The sequence below is a fragment of the Ambystoma mexicanum genome, chromosome 9 (genome assembly GCF_040938575.1).
Source record: "Ambystoma mexicanum isolate Mex_15411 chromosome 9, UKY_AmexF1_1, whole genome shotgun sequence".
In the NCBI taxonomy this organism is placed as follows: domain Eukaryota; kingdom Metazoa; phylum Chordata; class Amphibia; order Caudata; family Ambystomatidae; genus Ambystoma; species Ambystoma mexicanum.
In genome coordinates, this window is record NC_090931.1 from 1,495,289,121 (window position 1) to 1,495,309,315 (window position 20,195).

Below are 20,195 nucleotides of genomic sequence, written 5' to 3' on the forward strand. Positions count from 1 at the left end.
AATGTGCCTCGTAGGGCTGTGTCGCGCTCGAGATTACTCTCTAACACGACGGACATTAGAACATTTTATCCAGAATGTCTGTCTGTTAGTGTGGCTCTGAACGTGATTCCTATTATAGGAACAGACGTTCCAAATATAACTGATAAATCAGAGCGCAAGCTAACTATTGCTGAGGGGGAGAAGGAGTCGACTCCTCAAATTGATTTATGTTCACCTTCAGACTCCCTGTTGATGGCCTTTTCGCAAAAAGATTTATTGGGAGAATTCGTTGTGCCGGTAAAAAAGATTCCCGTCTCACCAATAGTAAAAAAAGTAGTGACCATTGTACAGATACATGCAGCAACTATAGACTGCATATTGGAAAATAATGGAAATAATGATGTGGTGAATGATATGTGTGAGGATCAAAAGAATGAGCAAGGTGAAGTGTGTGAAGATAATGCAACTAGGCCTACGGATATGAATGTGAATGTGGAGGGATTACACTCGATTGATGTAGAGGAAAGAGAGCAATTGTCTCAGTCGCCAGTCATGTTTACTGATTCACAGCATGAGTCATCTGTGCTTTCTATATCCTTCACACAACCAACACCACGACAATCTAGGGTCAAAACGTCAGACCAAAATGAAATTGATGGACAAGATGCTATATTAGGAGCTGAAAACACATTACAGGCAATGAACACAGCCATATATGCATTGGCAAAACTGTACGAGTCCTTAGATTCTCGTCTTACTGACCAGAATTGTTTACTTAAAGAATTAGTGGAATCAAGAATAATACATGAACATAGAGAGGTGCCAAATGTACCTACAATACTGGATGCTAAGAATCAAAATGAAGAGTTGCTAAAACAAATAGGAATTGTTGTGCGAGGGTCACTACATCTAGAGGGACAAGAACGGGTGAGAGAAATAAAGGTATTGGATGGAATACTGGAAAAGAATGTGAAGAACAAACGAATGGGTGCGCCGTCCAACAAGAAAAGGGTGAGGAAACATTAGAAATAACTAATGATATAGAACAGGAAAAGATAAACAAAAAAGAGATTGAACAAAAGGTTGTGGCAGTCACTAATCCGGTTTACAATATATTTGCAGCTTAGGGCCTTCAGTTACAAAGTACAAAAAGTGCTAAACAGGTTAAATCGACTACCCAAAAGAAGGAAAAGAATAAAAAAATAACAAAACTGCAAAAAAGTAAAAATTCCAGGCAATTCATAAAGTTAATAACATTGCCGGACAAACGTGTGCAGGATAAAAGTGCTGCAATTGTGAGAAAATATGTTGCTTTGGCTAAATTAAAAGGGCAAACAATACAACCCACCCAAGGATTGACAGAAGACCCTGTAATAACAGACAATGATTGCACGTCTCAAAATGAGCTAAAATATGCTCCGTTAGACAATTTGGTGCAAGAAATAAAAAGAAAAGAGGGAGAAGCTGTTGAAGTCAAAAGAACTATGGTTGGGACGGGTGGTATAGATAAATCTGAAGAAGTTCTACAAGGTCTTACTCCAATTCAAGATAGTTACATGACACTTGAAGAGCGTAGAGAAGAAATTGAAAAATCTCTGAGACAATTTTTGGTAAGACCGGGAGTGATCTCAAAACAGGTAAAGGAGGATAATTCGAAGTGGAGGCAAGAAGGGATAAGGAAGGAGTTTTTGAGACAGCCACATGGTAATCTGGATTCAACCAGAGGGTATGCACCAAAGCAAATTGAACCGAGGCCATATCAAAATACTCCTGCCCTGAACATCCCTGAAGTAAAGAAAATCTTTAATGAAAAACAAATTGAAAAGAATAAAAGAATAATTAGCCGTCAAGGCAGCTGTAATGAATCTACGCATATAAGCCTGATAATGCAGTGCAGGGGAAGAGAATATGGGTAGTATGATCTGAACAGATCATCAGTGCTAAACATTTTTGGAAATATCCCACGGTTACAAGGAGTGAAGTCATCTGACATAGCCCAAATTGAATTCATTCATGAGTATGATAGAACAGTGGTTAAGATATGGATGACATCAAACGTGGTAAAGGATGCAATATGGCAAGAAGAATGGACATTTATCAAATTGGGTTCATGCTGCTTAACTTGGCTGAGAAAACTCAAAGAATTGAGGTTAATCAGCCTAAAATATGCAAAATGCTGAAAACAAACCTTGGAATCAAATTCCTGTGTCGGTCTCTTACTCTACTATGCATGATGAACGACCCCGGGCTGTAGGTTTCCCTGCCCCTAATTCAGTAATGAAGAGATGATAGCTAAATAGCATCTCGGAAAAACAAGTTGCTAGGATTGCATCATGGAATACGAGAGGAAATGTACATTTAACTTCCACTTCAAGGGCAGAGTTGGAGCAATACGATTTACTTATACTTCAGGAAGTATGGCTGGATTCTGTACCGGCGTAGGAAAATCATCAAATTGAATTAATAGCAGCAACCAGTAAAAATCGAGGTAGAACTAAGGGAGGTTTAATGGTGATAGTAAAGACTGGCAATGGATGGAAGATGTTGCCCTGGTACTCTCCAAACAAACATATTCAGTTAGTTAAGATCATATACTATACCAATGTCATTGCATGTATAAATATATATTGGAACCATCTGGATATTGAAGATAGTACCTTTCTAAAAGATATGGGATACTGTCTGGATCTAATCGCTAAAGATTTGTCGATAAATTATACTATTTTAGCAGGTAACTTAAATATGAATTGTTTGGAGAATGACCAGGGTAAATTATCAGTGACAGCAAAACAATGGAACTGTCTGATGAGAGAGAGAGAGAGGTTTGAATATGGTGAATGGTGCCATCGTTGGAGATGTTCCCCCTAAGCATACATGGCGGAGGGAGAAATCAACATCATGGATTGATTACATTTTTGTGGATAATCATATGTTTAATCTCCTAACTACGTTGAAAATATCTGAATTTACACAGAGTGACCACAGTATATTGGGATTGGTCTGGCAATGGATTGTTGACAATGAGTGTGAGGATGAAAAAAAATGTATCAAGATCCCTTGCTGTTGTCAGCAAGGGGCAATCAACTTAGATGGACTCCGCCAATGTTAACGGAGTTACTGAAGGCGATCTCATACCCAAAAAATATTCTTGAGCCAACTGTAACATATCAAGATGGGAACTATGTAGCTATACTACATTTATTTAAGAAAAAAGGTGCTCGAGTAGGTCTAAATAATCAAAAAATTCATCGGCATGAAAGTGACAATGAGGTGCGATTGAGAAAAGTGAAACTCAGGAAGGAGATTTGCAGCCTGTCTGGATGCAGCACATTTGAATGGAAAAATGCAACCATTAAATTGAAAAATGCCTATAAAAATTGGTTGAAACAGCATAGAGCACAGATGATTTTGCAAGATGCTAAAATGATGCTGCATTCATTGGCTGCCAAAAGCTCTGCCTTGATTTGGGGATTAATAAAAAGCATATATACATCTGTACAATCCATTTCACAAATTAATGCTGTTCCTGAGGAGGTATGGATTGCATATTATTCATCTTTATATGCTAGCACTGTATAGGCTAATAGGCCCGCAGGTGTATTTCCTATGGGAACAGTACAGTTAAAAATTATGGAGGAGGATATAGTATATCACATCAAAAAGCTAAGCTCATCAAGAGCAATTGGCCCTGATGGGCTGTCCAACTCAATGCTTGAAGAACATCCACAAGCATGGGCCTCTATTTTGCGAGTAATATTTGACCAAATATTACATACAAAAATACTTCCAGCATCTTGGCAGAAATCTATTATAGTTCCCATTTATAAAAAGGGGGATAGAACGGACCCTAGGAACTATAGGCCGGTGGCTCTTTTAGATGCACCGGGTAAGTTATTTGCCAGATTTGTTTCAGATGAATTAAATCAATGGACTGATAAATACGAAATCAATGACCCCTTTCAGACGGGCTTTCGACCAGGGCTGGAGACGGCAGTTAATTTACAGGTCATTCATGCAATTAAAAAACATGAACTGCAGGTGAAACATAAACTGTATATGGCATTTATAGACCTGGAAACTGCCTTCGACTCTCTGTCCAGACAGTTACTGATTATAAAGCTGACCAATAGGAAGTGTCCTGAGCACTTGATATTCTGGATTCAAGAATTTCATACTAATACATCAATCCAGGTTAGAACATCACTGGATGGTTCATTGACTCGCTACATCCATACCTATAGAGGATTGAAGCAGGGATGCCGAATGGCTTCCTCATTGTTCAATTTCTATATTGCAGATCTGCCAGATGAATTTAGAACTATTGTGTCAGATGCCCCACGGTTAATGACAGCTGCGATCCCCTGGCTGTTTTATGCTGATGATTTAGGGCCTCATTACACGGAAGGCGGTAAGGGTTAACGGTCACCGGTAAGGGTACCAGTGACCGTTAACCCTACCGCCTTACTACGAGGTCCCTTTGCGGGTCCCAACCTTAACGGCTGGTGTAGACCAGCCGTTAAATTTGGGACCCGCAAAGGGACCTTGGTGCTAAATAATTACCGCCTTCCCCATTCCCATTATGCCCTATGGGGCAAAAATGGGAATGGGGAAGGGCCATGGAGAAAGGGGGAATTACCACCCCGCCAACCTTGGAATGGAGTGGTAATTCCCCTTTTCTACATGGTGGTACCAGTATGGTACTGGTGGCAACCATGGTGCTAATAGCACCATGGTTTACCGCATAACGTGTAATGAGGCCCTTAGCCTTGCTAGCTAAAACGGCCAGGGGGTTACAGGGGCTGTTGGATGTATTAGGAAAATATGTGAGGAACAACGAATTGAGTATAAAATATGTGAGGAACAACAAATTGAGTATAAATCTACCAAAATCGAAAACAATGAAGATTGGCACTATGCATAATAAAAAAGCGGCTAGTCTATCCTGGTATCTGCAATCTCAGCGCCTTGAAAATGTTAATGAATACAAATATTTGGGACTAAATATGAATGTTTTTGACTCTAATATGCCGTATTATAATGAAATTCGAGCAAAAATGAAAACAGCTACTGCACAGGCTTCCTTGCTAAATTATAAATACGGAACATTTTCTCTGAAGCCAATAGTCATTTTTTATTGTCAGAAAGCTGTCCCGACAGTGATATACGGCGCAGAGACGAGATCTTGGAGGGATGAGTCGTTTTGGTCAGTCTTAGAAGGTTCCTATTGGAAAGCAGTGTTGAAATTACCTAAATCGGTGTCAATTTATCTGGTGCGTTATGAGTTGGGTTTGACTTCACTTTACACAATGTATATGTGGAAATTATATTGCATATATCATAAGTGTTTAATAACGTCAGAAGCAAACACGATTATGCAAATATTGTCTACATACATAGTAACAACAGATCATTGTGCTATGGCGATATGGAGGATTAAGGTTCAAGAATTACTGGTAAATGCCAATGGGTCTCATGATATGTTAATAACTAATCCAATGAAGGCCAAGAAGAAAATGTTAATATGGGATTGGTGCAATACTTATGATAAATGTGTATACAGTAAACATGGAATTGATCATAAGGTTGAGATAAAAAAAGCTAAGAACAGCGGAATCATATTTATTGAAATTTCCTGGGGTTTTTGAGATATAGATTGAACATTTGGCATACTAGAGATATTCTGGCCAAATGGAAGTTAATACCCAGAAAAATGAATTTTTGTAGATTCTGTAAAAATATGGAAGTGAAGGAAACACTACATCATTTAATTGCGATCGGTCCTTCTCTAATTGAAAAAAGAACTATGCACTTTAAACCACACTTTGAAAGCTACACATTATTAACACATGAATCATTGTGGTGGTATATATATAATACCAGGTTAACGAAAGTAAGAATTGCAGTAGTTCATTTCTTATTGGCCTTGAATTTAACAGACGATAATAATTATGTTGAGGTGGATGATGCTCATTGAAGATGGGTGCAAGAAGAACTTGATTTATTCTTTTAGATTTGTGTTGCTTATAGACTCTGTGAAAACAAAGTAATGAACAACTTGGTATCCTTGTGCTATTTCTATTTTTATTTTATTGTATGTATATAGTTAGTAAGATTGTGTTAGGTAGTGAAAATGAGTAGGTATTTTAAATTGTTAATTCGTTAAAAATGAATTGAAATATTGTTAATTTTATTTTAGTTTTGTTTACAAATATATTATTGAAAAGTTGATTTATCAACTATTACAATAAAAAAAGTTTAAAAAAAAAATAAAAACAATACTTCACAGGATTATGTTGTTTGCGCAGGTCACAGTTCATCTACATTCCTCTGATACAATATGTGGATATGTAGTGAGTTCCAAGCATCTTCTAATAATGTTTCTGTATCTTTTCTTTTATTTATTTTTTGTCTTGTCTGTTCCATTTGCTCTCCTTTTGGCCTTGGGAACACATGTTAAAAATCAAAGACCACTGTGCGAAACATGCATTGGTTTTAGTGGCCTTAGTGGTCTTTGTTACAGTGTGTAGCTGCTGGAACAGTATTTGGTGAATAATACTAATTATAGCATGTTCTCGTTATATATAATGTATGAGATTATATATTGTCAGATTCAAACATCAGAGCGAGCCTTCGAGTATTAGGCTGAAGAACAATTCTCAAGAATTAAGTATTATTGGACTGGCTAGTTTGTCTTCTATATTTCGATCCTTTATTGGTCTAAACATAGTACTTTAAAAGTTCCAAAGATGTGTTGGATATATTTTGAGAGCGACGAGGCAATGACCTCCAATTAGCGGTAGCTAGTATTGGACTACTGCAGAAAGATTTTGGTGAGTTGGGAGACAAGTTATTCCCCAAGTGATGGTGACAGATACTTGGGGGCGGGATATATAATACCCCAAATGATGTTGTATAACCCATGGAACATGCACAGCCATCAATGGCAAATGTGGAGCCAAAGAAGAATTGACTCTAGTGTTAGATGAGCTATAGTATGTTACTGCAATTTAGCTTATTATAAAGTAATTAATGCGTCTCCATCGACTGCTGCCACTCCCATCTTCTATGCACTGCACCACCCCCACCTTAGAGTCACACATTCCCCTTTATACGCCCTCCTACAAGTCTGCACCACAGAATCGTGTGTGCCTTCTGAGATAACACATGAACCAGCACTTGTGTAATATCTACTTGTGGTTTAATGAGTTTAGCAGGATGTACACAGTTTAACATGAGCGATAGCAGAGGGGCGAGAACACGCCTTCAGCACACCATCTACCGATGACATAATTGTTAATAGTCTTGATGTGTATAGCAATGGCAATTGTTCACTTTTCCCAATGCCATTTCTCTACCTCCCCCATGTCATATAACAACTAAGGGATGCAGGAAAAGCACCTCCATTAAAGGATCCATACAGGAGAGCGACCCTACCAGGGCTCAGAGTGTGTGAAAAGCTTCACTTGTAGCTCAGATCTGGTCAAGCATCAGAGGATCCATACAGGGGTGAAACCCTATTGTGTGCACGGAATGCAAGAAAAGCGCCAGTGACCCCTCTACCCTGAGCAAGCATCAAAGGATCCATACAGGAGAGAAGCCCTATGGGTGCACAGAATGCGGTAATCACTTTAATCGTGCATCAAGTGTGATGACTCATCAGAGATCCCACACTGCAGAGAAACCCTACCAGTGTACAGAGTGTGAGAAAAGCTACACTCAGAGTTCAAATCTGCACATGCATAAGCAGATCCGTACAGGAGAGAGGCCCTATCAGTGCACAGAATGTAAGAAAAGCTTCAGTGTCCCCTCAGCCCTGAGCAACCATCAAATGATCCATACTGGGGGGAAGCCCTATGTGTGCACAGAATGCAATAAAAGCTTCAGTGACCAATCAACTCTGAGGTGTCATCAAAGGATCCAGACTGGGCAGAAGCCCTATGGATGTACAGAATGTGAGAAGAGCTTCACTCAGAGAACATGTCTTCAAAGGCATCAGAGTTGCCATAATGGAGACTGATCATACTAGTGTACAGAGCGGGAGAAGCTTCATTCATATAGTTAAAAGCCATGTGCATGTTGGACAAGGACTTCCATTACAACGGTGCATTATTTATTTATTTATTGTAAAGAAAATCAAGAGATATTTTGCACAGAGAAAGGTGCATATTCCTTACAGTTCCGCAAGTGCTCCATCTGAAGGCTAGATGTGATATAGGGGCCAAAAAGTGGAATTCCCTTCCAATCACTGTTCCATTTCCTGATGATAATCAGATATTTTGGGAATCCTGCTGCACTCTCTGTGGCCCAAACACTCAGTGCCAGGATATCTTTTGGATGAATGTTGCATGTTGTAAATATGTTTAATAGAAACAGTTAATGGGTTAAGCACCCACAGTGAATATCTACTTATAACCTGCATGGCACATGCACTATACCCAGTATGATAGCTCGGCAGGTTGGCCAACTGCTGCAGAAATTTAGAGGCTGGATATCAATCCCTCGGTGAAGCCCGAGGACAAGGGCAAGGCAGTCTGCATTAGCCCGCCACCTCAAAAGCATCCTGTACTGCTGCTTTGCTGTTCTGTTGGCTGCACCCACCCTGCTTCAAAAGACGCTGGATATCAAGCACTCAGCAAATACCGAGGACAAGGGCAAGGCAGTCTGCAGCAGCCTGCCACCTCAACAGCATCCTGTCCTGCTGCTTTGCTGTTCTGTTGGCCCTGCCAACCCTGCTTCAAAAGACGCCAGATATCAAGCACTCACCAAAGCCCGAAGACAAGGGCAAGGCAGTCTGCAGCAGCCTGCCACCTCAACAGCATCCTGTGCTGCTGCTTTGCTTTTCTGTTGGCCCTGTCAACCCTGCTTCAAAAGACGCCCGATATAAAACACTCACCGAAGCCCAAGGACAAGGGAGAGGCCGTCTGCCACATCCACATGACTCTGTCCTGCCGCTTTGCTTTTCTGTTGGCCTGACCAACCCTGCTACAAAAGACACTGGATATCAAGCACTCAGCAAAGCCCGGGGACAAGGATGAGGGAGTCTATGTCACTCTGCGAAGGAGTGTGAGCCTGCAAGTCTGTATGTTTTTTATACAGCCCCTGCTATGCCGCCTTACTTCGTTTGATACAGATCTTTGGACAATTAACAGTAAAAGTACTTAGAAGTCCATTTATTTTTTAAAGATAGTTTTTTTGCTGTCTTGATCCAGCTACAGATTTATAGTGTGATCTGAGACCTGGTCGACCAATCACAACTTATTTTTAACTTGTAATAATGCATCTGTGAATTTGCATTCGATTACTTTCTCATATCTTTCCTGTCTTGAGTGGGAGTGGCCTATGGTGTGCATCTGCTTTTACATAAAAGAATTAACATTGTTTGGGTGTGGCGCTGGGGAGACAGACTAAAGCTGCCCCTTGAACCAGTCGGGCATGCCCAACTGGCTTCCTACCAGATTTTATGATACTCTATAAATGTTACTTCTAAGAGGATGTTGAAGCTTTAAGCTACTCCACACGTTTCACCTGTCAATGACTCAAAGAAAGTGGCCCACTTTGTGGCACCCTCAACAGGGGTAAACTCGTTAATAAACAAGATTGCGTGCCTCTTAGACAATATTAATAGTCTAGCCTGGAGTACCTGTATCAGACCTCCCTGTTTCAGATAAACAGAAGCACCAAAGGGGACAGCATGCAAGAACTCTGTGAAAACCCACCAAACAGTTACCTTTTTCTAAATCTAAAACACATAAAGATACCACCAAATGACATCATTCCTCGACTGCAATCCTATTTTGACACTGAGACTGTCTATCCAAATGGCCAGATGTAATTATGTCCTTCTAGTTGAGATGCATTGCACCAGGCAGGGTCCAGAGATTCCATTAAGTGACCAATTGTCCAATAATCAACCATGAACTGGACCATCGGAGGCGGAAGACAATGTCCATTCATTTTGATCCACTAACTAATTTGGTCAATCAGGACTCCTTGGTCAAAGAGCGGTGACCTAGAATAGCGGGCCCTAACCCAGATAATATTGTTGCCACCCCAATGTTGAACCATGATGAGCAAAATAGAAATCAACTCCCAGATCCTCACGTTGCAAAAACATTGGGGGATTGTTCCAATTGCTTTATGTTGCTGGCTGAAATTAGAAGTGTGCATCAATCTATTGGTTATTTAAAAAAAGGAGTCTGGCATAGTCAGGCAAGCTATGGAAAACCTAAAAGTAGCTACTACCGGTAACTAATCAAATACCTGCTAACCAAATCCCATTTTCCAGGTGATTGAACATCATATTAAGAGCCATCCATCCCCAAACATGGGCCACATGCCACCTAGAAATTATGTGGTAAAAGGTCCCAAAGCCTCAGATGATGCACCTCCATTGTAATTTGGGGAAGGGTTATCGGCCCAGGGGAGATTAGGTACCAAGTTTAGAAAAGACATACACCCCTATTGATACCGCCTTGTTATAACAATTGAGGAGGAGTATTATAAATGACTAACGTACTGAAATGAGTGTCAGGAAAACAGGAGGGGAAAGACAGTCGTATTTATTTATTTATTTATTGTTCATTTATAACGCGCTTAATAGCAGTGAGTGGTTTCTAAGCGCGGGATTGGGATTCAACCCTGTATTGCTCTGTGTCTTTTTGCTTCCAAGACTAATGCATTGCCCCTTACCTATCCTTCCTCCCCAATCAATAAATGAATAAATGTTTATTTATCAATAAAGGTATATATTGGATAAGCTATCAGAAACACTGCTTATCATTCATGAGAGATGATAATATTGAAGGTAGGTGTTTGTCACCTCCATAAGGAGGAACTTGCATTGGACCTTCTATCAATTCACGTCTGATTATTCCTCCAGCAGGCCTTCGCATTGAGAGCAGAGGTTGATCCTCAGTTGATTCAATCCATCCACAACCCTTGCACAACTGTAAAGATTCCCTGTATCTTGTCACTTCTCCCCAGGGAGGACCCCTTTCCTATATGGCTAGAGAGGTGAGGCTGTTACCCAATAGGTCTCCTAGGGGGGATGTTTTTACTGTCTTCTCTGTAAAGGTTAATAATACTGAGACAAAGAAGAACCAAGGAAACATACAGATTACTAATGAAAGGAGTCATCTAAGAACTGAGACAAAGTGGGCATTGGTAAACATGAAGATCACCTCAAGGATATTAGCCGTGAAAGTTGATGCTGCGCTTGGGTGGGCCTAGCCATATAAAGCAAGCAGCAAGTGAGGACATATAGAAGGGAGAAGCAGGAAGAACAGCGAGAGAAGCTGGGGTGCATCCTGTTCTGCCCGGGAAATTCAAACATGTGGTGACTCGAACTCAGGGAGGCCGCTGGTCTCTAGATCGAGGAAGCTGGAAGACATTGTACGAACCGAAGTGCGACCGAAGAGGTGTGGAGAAGTAAAGAAGTTGACTGTAGTGTGATCTCTAGGACCTGGACCGTCGTGTTTATGAACAATGCCGAGACTGGCGCATGAGCTCTGTGGAGCTGCACTGAGAAGTAAGAAGCCTGGAGAGGTACACGCAGAGGATGTGTGTAGAAGCAACCCGAGGTAAGAACCCCCCGGAATAACCAGCAATGTTCCAACTATTGAATGGAGGTAACAGGAGCACTGCAAGCACCGGGTGGGTTCTGGGGGGGTTCAAGAGTCAAGTATTCTTCGGAAGTGGTCTCCCTCGTCACAGTAGTGATACCCATAGAACGAAGAGTCAAGTAGTCGTTGGTAGTGTTCCCCCTTATCACTATACTGATACACAGGAAACCAAGAATCAAGTCTTTTTGGGGAATAGTTTTCCTTGTGGAAGTACGAACATAAAAAGCCATAAATTACAGGAGTGCCTCAGAAGTGAACTTGTCACAGTGAGAGCTTTAATACTTGTAAGAAATATCAAAGATACAAAGAACTGTCTGAAAGGGACTTTCCTAATAAAGTATTGAATACAAGGAGTGCATAAAGTCTTGACATCTGATGTTGGCTATTATAACCTTGTATTCAAAGGTGTTAAAGGATAAGAAAACCCTAACTCCCCTTAAGTGTAAAAGGGGAATCCCTGCCTCAATGGAAATAACTATTGTCAGAATGTCCAAAGTAAAAGTCCCACTGTCCAGTGTCAAAATCCGAACTCTGTCCCTTACACACTAAGCTAACTAAATCAAAGGTGAGGTTTTCTTGATCCAGAGGGGTGACTCCCTTCCACTGGACAAAAGGTAGTTCTTGTCTTAATCAGATTCTTTATATCTAATGTAAGGAATCAGGAGTAAGACTCTGACAGAGGGGCATTGTGATGATTGCTATAGACGTTTATTAAAGTAAAAATAGGGTTGGAGAAAGACCTATCGTCGTATTGAAATAAGGGGTTTCCCTGCCTCAACGAAACTAAAGGAAGTCAGTGTCCGAATATCCAAAAGTAAAGAGTTCTCCGCCTTGTGTCCAAAATCCTAACCTGACCCTTATCAAGTCATCCAGGCCTGGATGGCTCAGCATGAATTGTTCTTAAATGACGATCAGACGGAGCTCATCATCCTTGGCTCCCACCAAAGACTTAGCAAACTTGACTCTTCGTTTAAATCCTTCACCATTGATGGCAACACCATCAAAGTGGCTAAGGATACAAAAACGCTTGGTATCTACATCGATTCCTCTCTCTCCCTATCCAGACAAACCAACGCAGTATCATCCTCGGCATCATACACCTGCAAGCTCATCACAGCTTGCCGCCCCTTCCTCTCACCAGCCAACTGCCCTACACTAGCCAGGACCTTGGTCCTATCCAAAATTGATTATTTCAATGCCCTCTATCTGGGTACCAACCAATGCAAAATGAAAAAACTACAAATCATCCAAAATAACGCCATCAGAGTGGCGCTCAATATTCCTAGGAACCTCCACATTTTTGACTCCAGACGAAGTCTTCGCTGGCTCTCAGTCTCCCAAAGAGTCTCCCTCAAAGCACTCGCGCTCACACACAAAAGCCTTGCCAATCAAGCCCCTAGCTACCTAGCCAAAAGATTCGCACTACACACCACTACGAGACCACTCAGAAGTGCACAAACTAACTGCCTCTCTATCCGGCGTTTCAACCTGCAAAGATCTGGAGGACGCAGCTTCCCAGTCCTCGCAGCCAAGCTTTGGAATTTGCTACCCAATCCACTTAGAGCTGAAACCTCCTTCCCGGCCTTCAAGCGCAAAGCGTCAGCTTTGCTGTCTGCCCAAGACTTGCCATGACTCCTATCTCATGGCCCCCAGGGTCACAACAACAGCGTCACCGACTTACTGTTATTACCAGCTATTGCACATTGTATCTTTCCTGTATAATTTGTATATTATGTATATTCTATTCAAATGCCTAATCTTACCATGCCTGTAACTAAGTGATGCGCCCGGTTGCCCTTGGGCCTGGTATGCTATGTAAATTTAATAAATACAAATACAAATACATGGTAAATTCAAGATGAAGTGCAAAGGAATTTAGGGGCCGATTCATGGAACAAATGTGCGCCGAATATCTTGGCGCAAACTGGTGCAAGCGTGAAAAAGCAAGCGCACGCGCGTGCGATTCATGGAAGGCCCTGCACGTGTTCTCCCTGGGATGTGCGCCAAATCCGTGCGTAGCGCACACAGGCGCACACGTCATTGCAACATCCAGGACGCTGTGCGCGACACACACAGTGAAAGCGGACAAAGTCAGCGCACACACCAAAAAGGGGTCGGAACACGGGGCGTAACACGCGGAATGGGGAACAACGCGTGAAAAAGAAGGCGTAACTGGGGAAGTACTACAAGGAAATACACGGAACGCCCACACGCACGCAAACTACACGTATTCATGGAATCGAATAGGGGAAACCCACGCACGGCCAAAGACACGCACAGGCCTAAACACGTCCGCCACACGGAGGCAGGCGGTAGCGTCCCTGCGCATTACAAAAGCGCGCGCAAACAACAAACACATATATACAGCTATGATGAATGTCCCATTCTGTGGCCCGTCAGGAGAAATGACGTGTCACGCAACGCACATGCACCCCAATATACAAGAAAAACGTATACACAACCCCTCCAGCCCACGTGCGTGTAAAAGAATCACACGCAGTAAGCAGTGGCACCGAGGAACACAGAAAAGCGCATGCGATCAACACGCGGGCTACAATGACCCGAACAAATGGAGTATGCGACAAACAGGGGAACCCACAGTGGGGAAAATAGCGTGCAGTAGCAAAATAGTGTGCGCGACTCACCATCTGCGTGTAAAAGAAATACGTGTAGGCACTGTAACCGCTGTGAAGTAATCGCGTGTGAACCCCAAAGTAGGAAAAACACACACGTCGCACTCCACTGAAAGCACGTACATGGCACTGCAGACCTGCGCGGATGTTTAACACGTGCAGAAGGAAACACCCGCGTGCATCACGTCACAGATGCGCTTACACGCTAAGGGCCTTTCCTCGAATTACACGCTGACGTGCAGTTTTTTCACGTGCCAAATCACTCCGTATTAAGCTGGCCACGCGACAACACACGGAAGACCACACTCCTGCACAGAAGGTCTTTTTCCTGCCCCCAAGAGCCCCGAGAACGCTCCCACCTGCCATCTGCTGCTGCCTGCTTGCCTGCTGGCCACGTGCCCTGCTATTTGGTGCCTGCCCGTCAGCCATCTGCAGGGGTCCAATTGCTGTGACCACCCCTGCTGGAACAGAAGACTCCCGACTGGTATTCCATCACTCCACAGCCCAGCCCCAGGACCCAGTTGCCCACTCACACCTGCCTCTGGGGTTGCCATGTCGGACAAAACACCATCTGGCACCACTGGCAACCCCCAGCCAGAGAGGCAGAGGGCTACCAGCTTCAGTGCCAATGAAGTTGGTATCCTGGTGGAGCAAGTCCTGGGGCAGTATGATGCCCTCTTTGGAAGTTCACGTGCCGACAATGAAGGACGGAAGAGGATCTGGATGGACATTGTGGCTGCCATCAACATGGAGGGGGTGGCAGCCCGCGACATTCAACACGTCCAGAAGCGCTGGGAGGACTTGAGGTCCAGGACCCTCAACAAGGCCCGGCACCTCTTGAAGGCAGTGGATGCTGAGGGGTGCCAGGTCCGCAATACCAACAACCAGATGAGGGTCCTGGAACGTATATGCCCAGCGCTCCACCTCCAGGTCCTTGGGAGGCACACCCATCCGGAGTTGAGCGGTAAGTGTAGATACGTACTGATTGGACGCTGTGCATGTTGAGATGTGCCAGGAGTGTGCAGGTTCAAGATATGTCTTTGTAGGCCCATGTATGGATGTGAATGGACAGGGACATGAGCCTGCCACATGTGAGTCCTGTCATGTGTGAGACATATCAATGGTGTATGTGTTCAAATACATGCTGGCCAAATGCATGTGTGGGTGCACACATGTTAACATTTTTGTGTATGTACTGTGGCATGGTTGTGGTGTCACACATGGATGCTGGTTCCACCTGCATGTTTCTGCACTATTGTTATGAATGGCACTCTGTCAACAGTGGCACAGGGTACCCAAGTTGGGTTTGGGTGGCTGTGCTGAGGTAAGGTAGCAGATAAGCACACACAGCAGGAAGTTCAACAAGAAAGAAGAGTAGGAAACATTAGCTGTGAGCCAAAAGGAGCAAAAGATACAAAGGTACAAACAAACTGGATTCCCTCTTGGGGTGTATGCTGAAATGGGAAAGAGTGTTCCACGAACTTTAGGAAACTCCAGCCTTCTGCACAGATTGCTATAACAGAGGCCCACGCTATATGCTCTTGGCTGGGAACAACAGCAGTGGGTGTCTGTAACACTGAAAACGCGACAAAGGAAGGGGCAGAGGTTGACTGCCGGAAACCAACAGGCAAGCTCTGTACAAAGGGATTACATAAGACACATGAGAAGACAAGAACAGAAATATCAAGCGAAAAGGAAGTTAATGAGCAATCTAGCAGAAGGAAATGAAGGAAAGGCAGTTAGACTGAAATAGATAACCTAAGGTGGAGTACAGAGGACTCAAGGAAGAGAACAAGGAGCAGCAGTCAGGAAAACAGAAGGCTGCAAAGTAGGAAGCAGGTCTGCAGTCAAGAGTGGCACTAGGTGCAGGCAAACTGTATTGGACTGCGGAGGACTGTAGTAGGCTGAAAGGCAGGGAGTCCAGAAGAACAGGACAGAGAGAGATTAATAGTAGGCGACAGACAGAGAGCCCAAAAGAATAGGGCCGCTAGGTAGGGAGCCCAGAGGAGCAGGGCTGTAGGCAGCGAAGAGGTGCAGGCTGCAAGGTAGGGAGCCCAGGGAACAAGCAGAAGGTTGCAAGCTGCACGGTAGGGAGTCCAGAGGACAAGGGCTGTAGGCAGCCGGAGTGAGGCAGGCTGCACGGCAGGGAGCCCAGAGGACAAGGATGGTAGGCAGCTGGAGTGAGGCAGGCTGCAGGGCAGGGAGCCCAGAGGACAAGGATTGTAGGCAGCCAGAGTGAGGCAGGCTGTTGAACTTCTCGCGCATCCGCGGAATACACGTACCCCGCGTGCCCAAGGCCTATCGCGTGTGAAACTTCCCACAAACCCCCGAAATACACGTACCCCGCTCGCACAAGGCCTATCGCATGTGAAACTTCCCGCGAACCCCCGAAATACACGTACCCCACTCCCCCAAGGCCTATCGTGTGTGAAACCTCCCGCACACCCGCAGTATACACGTACCCCGCTCGCGCCAGGCCTATCACGTGTTGAACTCCACACGCACCCCGGGAATACACGCAGGCAGCCCATCCACACTCCCCATGCCCCGCAGGCAGCCCATCCACCCTGGGCATGCCCCACAGGCAGCCCACACCACAGGTGTGACTTTTTCCTTGCATTTTGCCTGATGCGAGCGGGGTACATGTGTATTACGGGGGTGCGCGTGGAGTTTTACACGCGATTTCGCTAGCGCGACCGGGTTACGTGTATTCCGGGGGTGCATGTGGAGTTTTACACACGATTTTGCTAGCGCGAGTGGGCTACGCGTATTCCGAGGGGTGCGTGGGGAGTTTTACACGTGATTTCGCTAGCGCGAGCGGGTCACGTGTATTCCGGGGGTGCGCGTGGAGTTTTACACGCGATTTCGCTAGCGCAAGCGGGATACGCGTATTCCGAGGGGTGTGCTGGGAGTTTTACATGCGATTTCGCTAGCGCGAGTGGGTTACGTGTATTCCGGGGGTGCGCATGGAGTTTTACATGCGATTTCGCTAGCGCGAGCGGGCTACGCGTATTCCGAGGGGTGCGCGGGGATTTTTCCATGTGTTTTCCTGGTTCGGGGGCTGTATGCTGGTCCACTGGCCTTTGCGGCATGTACTGGATTTGTGCAATGTTTTTGGTGCATGGGGCAGGGTTGGGGGCGTAACTGGCGATGCTGCAGGGTCGCTGCACCACTCTGCGCCACGGCTGGTTATGGATGTTAAAATCCATGAATACGCTGTGCGCTGAAATGGGTTTTGGTGCACGCGGCTGGCGCAGACTGCCGCACGCGCATACTGTGCACCAGCCGCGCGCGCCACTTGTGCGCCAAATTCTATTAATTACCCCCATAGTCTTTTAACAGGCCATCTGTAGTTCTTTTCAAAGTTTGAAAGCAGTACTCTACTGGGTACGCATTTGGTCCAGCAATCCACTTTTGATTAAATGTAGGGAAGCCCTGTTGATCTGCTCGGCACCAAAATGCATGTTCCATCCCTGGGTGTAAACACCTAAGGGATCACTTAACACTGGGTACATCTGGGGGAGTTCTGGTTAAATCCCTCTGTGATCACCCTGAAAAGTAGACAAACTGTCATTGAAGCACATGTAGAGTGGTCTATGGGGAAGAACATCAGCAAGTGTTCGGCACTGTCACACATCTGTGCTTCATTAACAATCTATTCCAAAGGTCCGTATACATGAAATATTGATTGGGCACTTCGCTAAAGGCCTTGTTTAAGTCTTTTTGAAATAAGGACCAGTCAGACCAATGTCCATCTTCTTCTGAAGCGGTTGAAAGCTTACAACATTTTCTCGTTCTGTGCCGTAGGGATAAAGGGGCGCACAACAAAAATGTAAGCTTATATTTAAGTAATAGAGGAATACAATCTCTCAATGAGGCAGAAGCTCTGTGCAGGAAATCGAAAGACCTAGATTTCATCTTTGTGATTTCCACCTATGTGTCCCAGGCGTGGTGGATAAGATGTAGGATCTTGGCATTGCCTTGAGACATTATGGACTCATCCAAGAAAGAATGAATTATAGTGCCTGGTTGCAATTTGATAGTAGACTATTATACGATTAGAGTTTACTCTCCACTGCTGTTGCTAATCCTTTTGCATCTATTTAAATGTACCTTGAATACCGCAATCTGATATAATAATTGGTGTGATTGATTGTGTATTACACATGTAAAATAGTTCCTCAACTAGAGCATTAGTTTTATTGTTGCTTTAATAATTGATCTATTTAAGTGTATTTTTATGGGGCCATATGGGGCCACATTATGAGTTTGGCGGTACGGTGGAGGACACACCTCCAGCAAAATGATTGCGGAATTTGCACCTGTGGTATTAGCGCCAGTGGTAATTCCGCCAAAATCCCCATGGAGTCATATGGAAGCCATAAATGGGGACTAACACTGCCATACCGCCACTTGTAATCCAGCAGTAATTCCACCAGACCAAGTGGCCGTAACAGTAAATATGTTTGATTTACTGCCAAGATACCACTAAACTCATAATGAGGCCCACGGCCTATGACTCTTATTCTGTCTTATACATGTATCAGTAAGTGTTAAGATTTTAAAGTCTTTTATTCAAAATGGGACTGGCTAGAGAACTTTGCCCATCTAGACTCCCTTAAATCTTATCATTTTGTGAACTGCAGAGTATATAAGTTCATGAAACCACAGGACTATCTTTTTCTCTGCCCAACTAGAAGACTCCGCCGTTTCATTATTCTATTCAGACTGGAACAACTGCCTACTTTGACTAAAATAGGAGCAAGGAAAAATATACCTGCAGCAGAGCGAACTTTCCGAATATGTAAATCTCCTGTGTGCCTAGAGACCGCTAGACATGTACTAACACAATGCAGAGCACTCAAGAAGACTATTGTTCATTTTTTGGGTGAATTTGTGCATGATCTGCTTTATATACCCAAATTTAGATTTTGGCAGTACTGTACCAACACATCGAACATGCATCTATTCATAGCCCTATACAACGTCTGGCAACAGATAGAACATGAAGTGGAAACTTGAGTGAACTTTAACATTGATCTCTATGTAGTAACTTGAGGGTGTCAGCAAGCCCGGCAAAGCCGTTTAAAAGCATGTAATTAATAATACGAAGGTCTTCAGTGACTATATCTATCTCTCTTCTATTTAGATGCACATTTTCTCTTATATATTTTTTTTTTTTTTGCATTTCGCCTCAGATGTTATTAATAGTGATTCTTTGATGTGTTGATTTTATGTGTATGATTTTATATATATGTATGATTTTCTTTTTTTTGTTTGTTTATGTTTATGTATATTAATATATGTATAAAGTTTGAATTTATTTTCATACTATATCACATTAAAGAATTTGAATTTTATTCAATACATTTTCTTCTGTTCTGCACTTTTATTGTTACTTAAAACCAAAATAAAATTTAAAGAAGAAGATTGTTTCCCATCAAGAGCGACGGGCTGTAGCAACCAGAGGTGCTGTCGAACATCTCTTATATCACTTGCCCGTGTGATATTTTGTTGACTACAGTTAAAATATTACTGGCGGTTTCCATCTCGTCACTGAATGGTCATCACACACCCCCCAGAGTCACACAATCCTTGATCAGCCCAAAAAATGCAACAAATCCCCTCTTAGGAAAATAGTTCAATAAAGGGCTTCATTTTATTTGGCCTATATTACCTCAGACAATTGGGACTGCAACGTCCCCATGGGCGTCATTTTAGGGGGGGACAGGGGTGTTTGTCCCCCCCCCCACTTTCATGGCACACTTTTTTGTCCCCATTCATTTGAATGGGGCACCTTTTCTTCAGAGGTCATGCCCCCCCAACATTTTCAGCAAAGTTTCTCCACTGAACGTCCCACCAAACAGGGCCAATTGGCAACAAAGCAACATGGCACACACCTCCTCTATTCATTCCTTGTTCCCACCGTCTGTTCCTGCTCCCATGTAGCTCCCTGTCCTGT

The 20,195-nt window shown here is 43.6% G+C and overlaps 1 protein-coding gene across 1 annotated transcript; it reads left to right on the plus strand.

Annotated features, from left to right (window-relative positions):
• Nucleotides 1–7,627: 7,627 nt before the first annotated feature.
• LOC138487525 (gastrula zinc finger protein XlCGF7.1-like) lies at nucleotides 7,628–7,996 on the plus strand. Its single transcript, XM_069614023.1, has one exon. It carries the CDS (start codon nucleotides 7,628–7,630, stop codon nucleotides 7,994–7,996), a length of 369 nt encoding a protein of 122 aa, XP_069470124.1.
• Nucleotides 7,997–20,195: the final 12,199 nt, after the last annotated feature.

Excerpts from the sequence above, each read along its gene's own strand:
- LOC138487525 (XM_069614023.1), top strand. The coding sequence starts at position 7,628 with ATGACTCATCAGAGATCCCACACTGCAGAGAAACCCTACCAGTGTACA.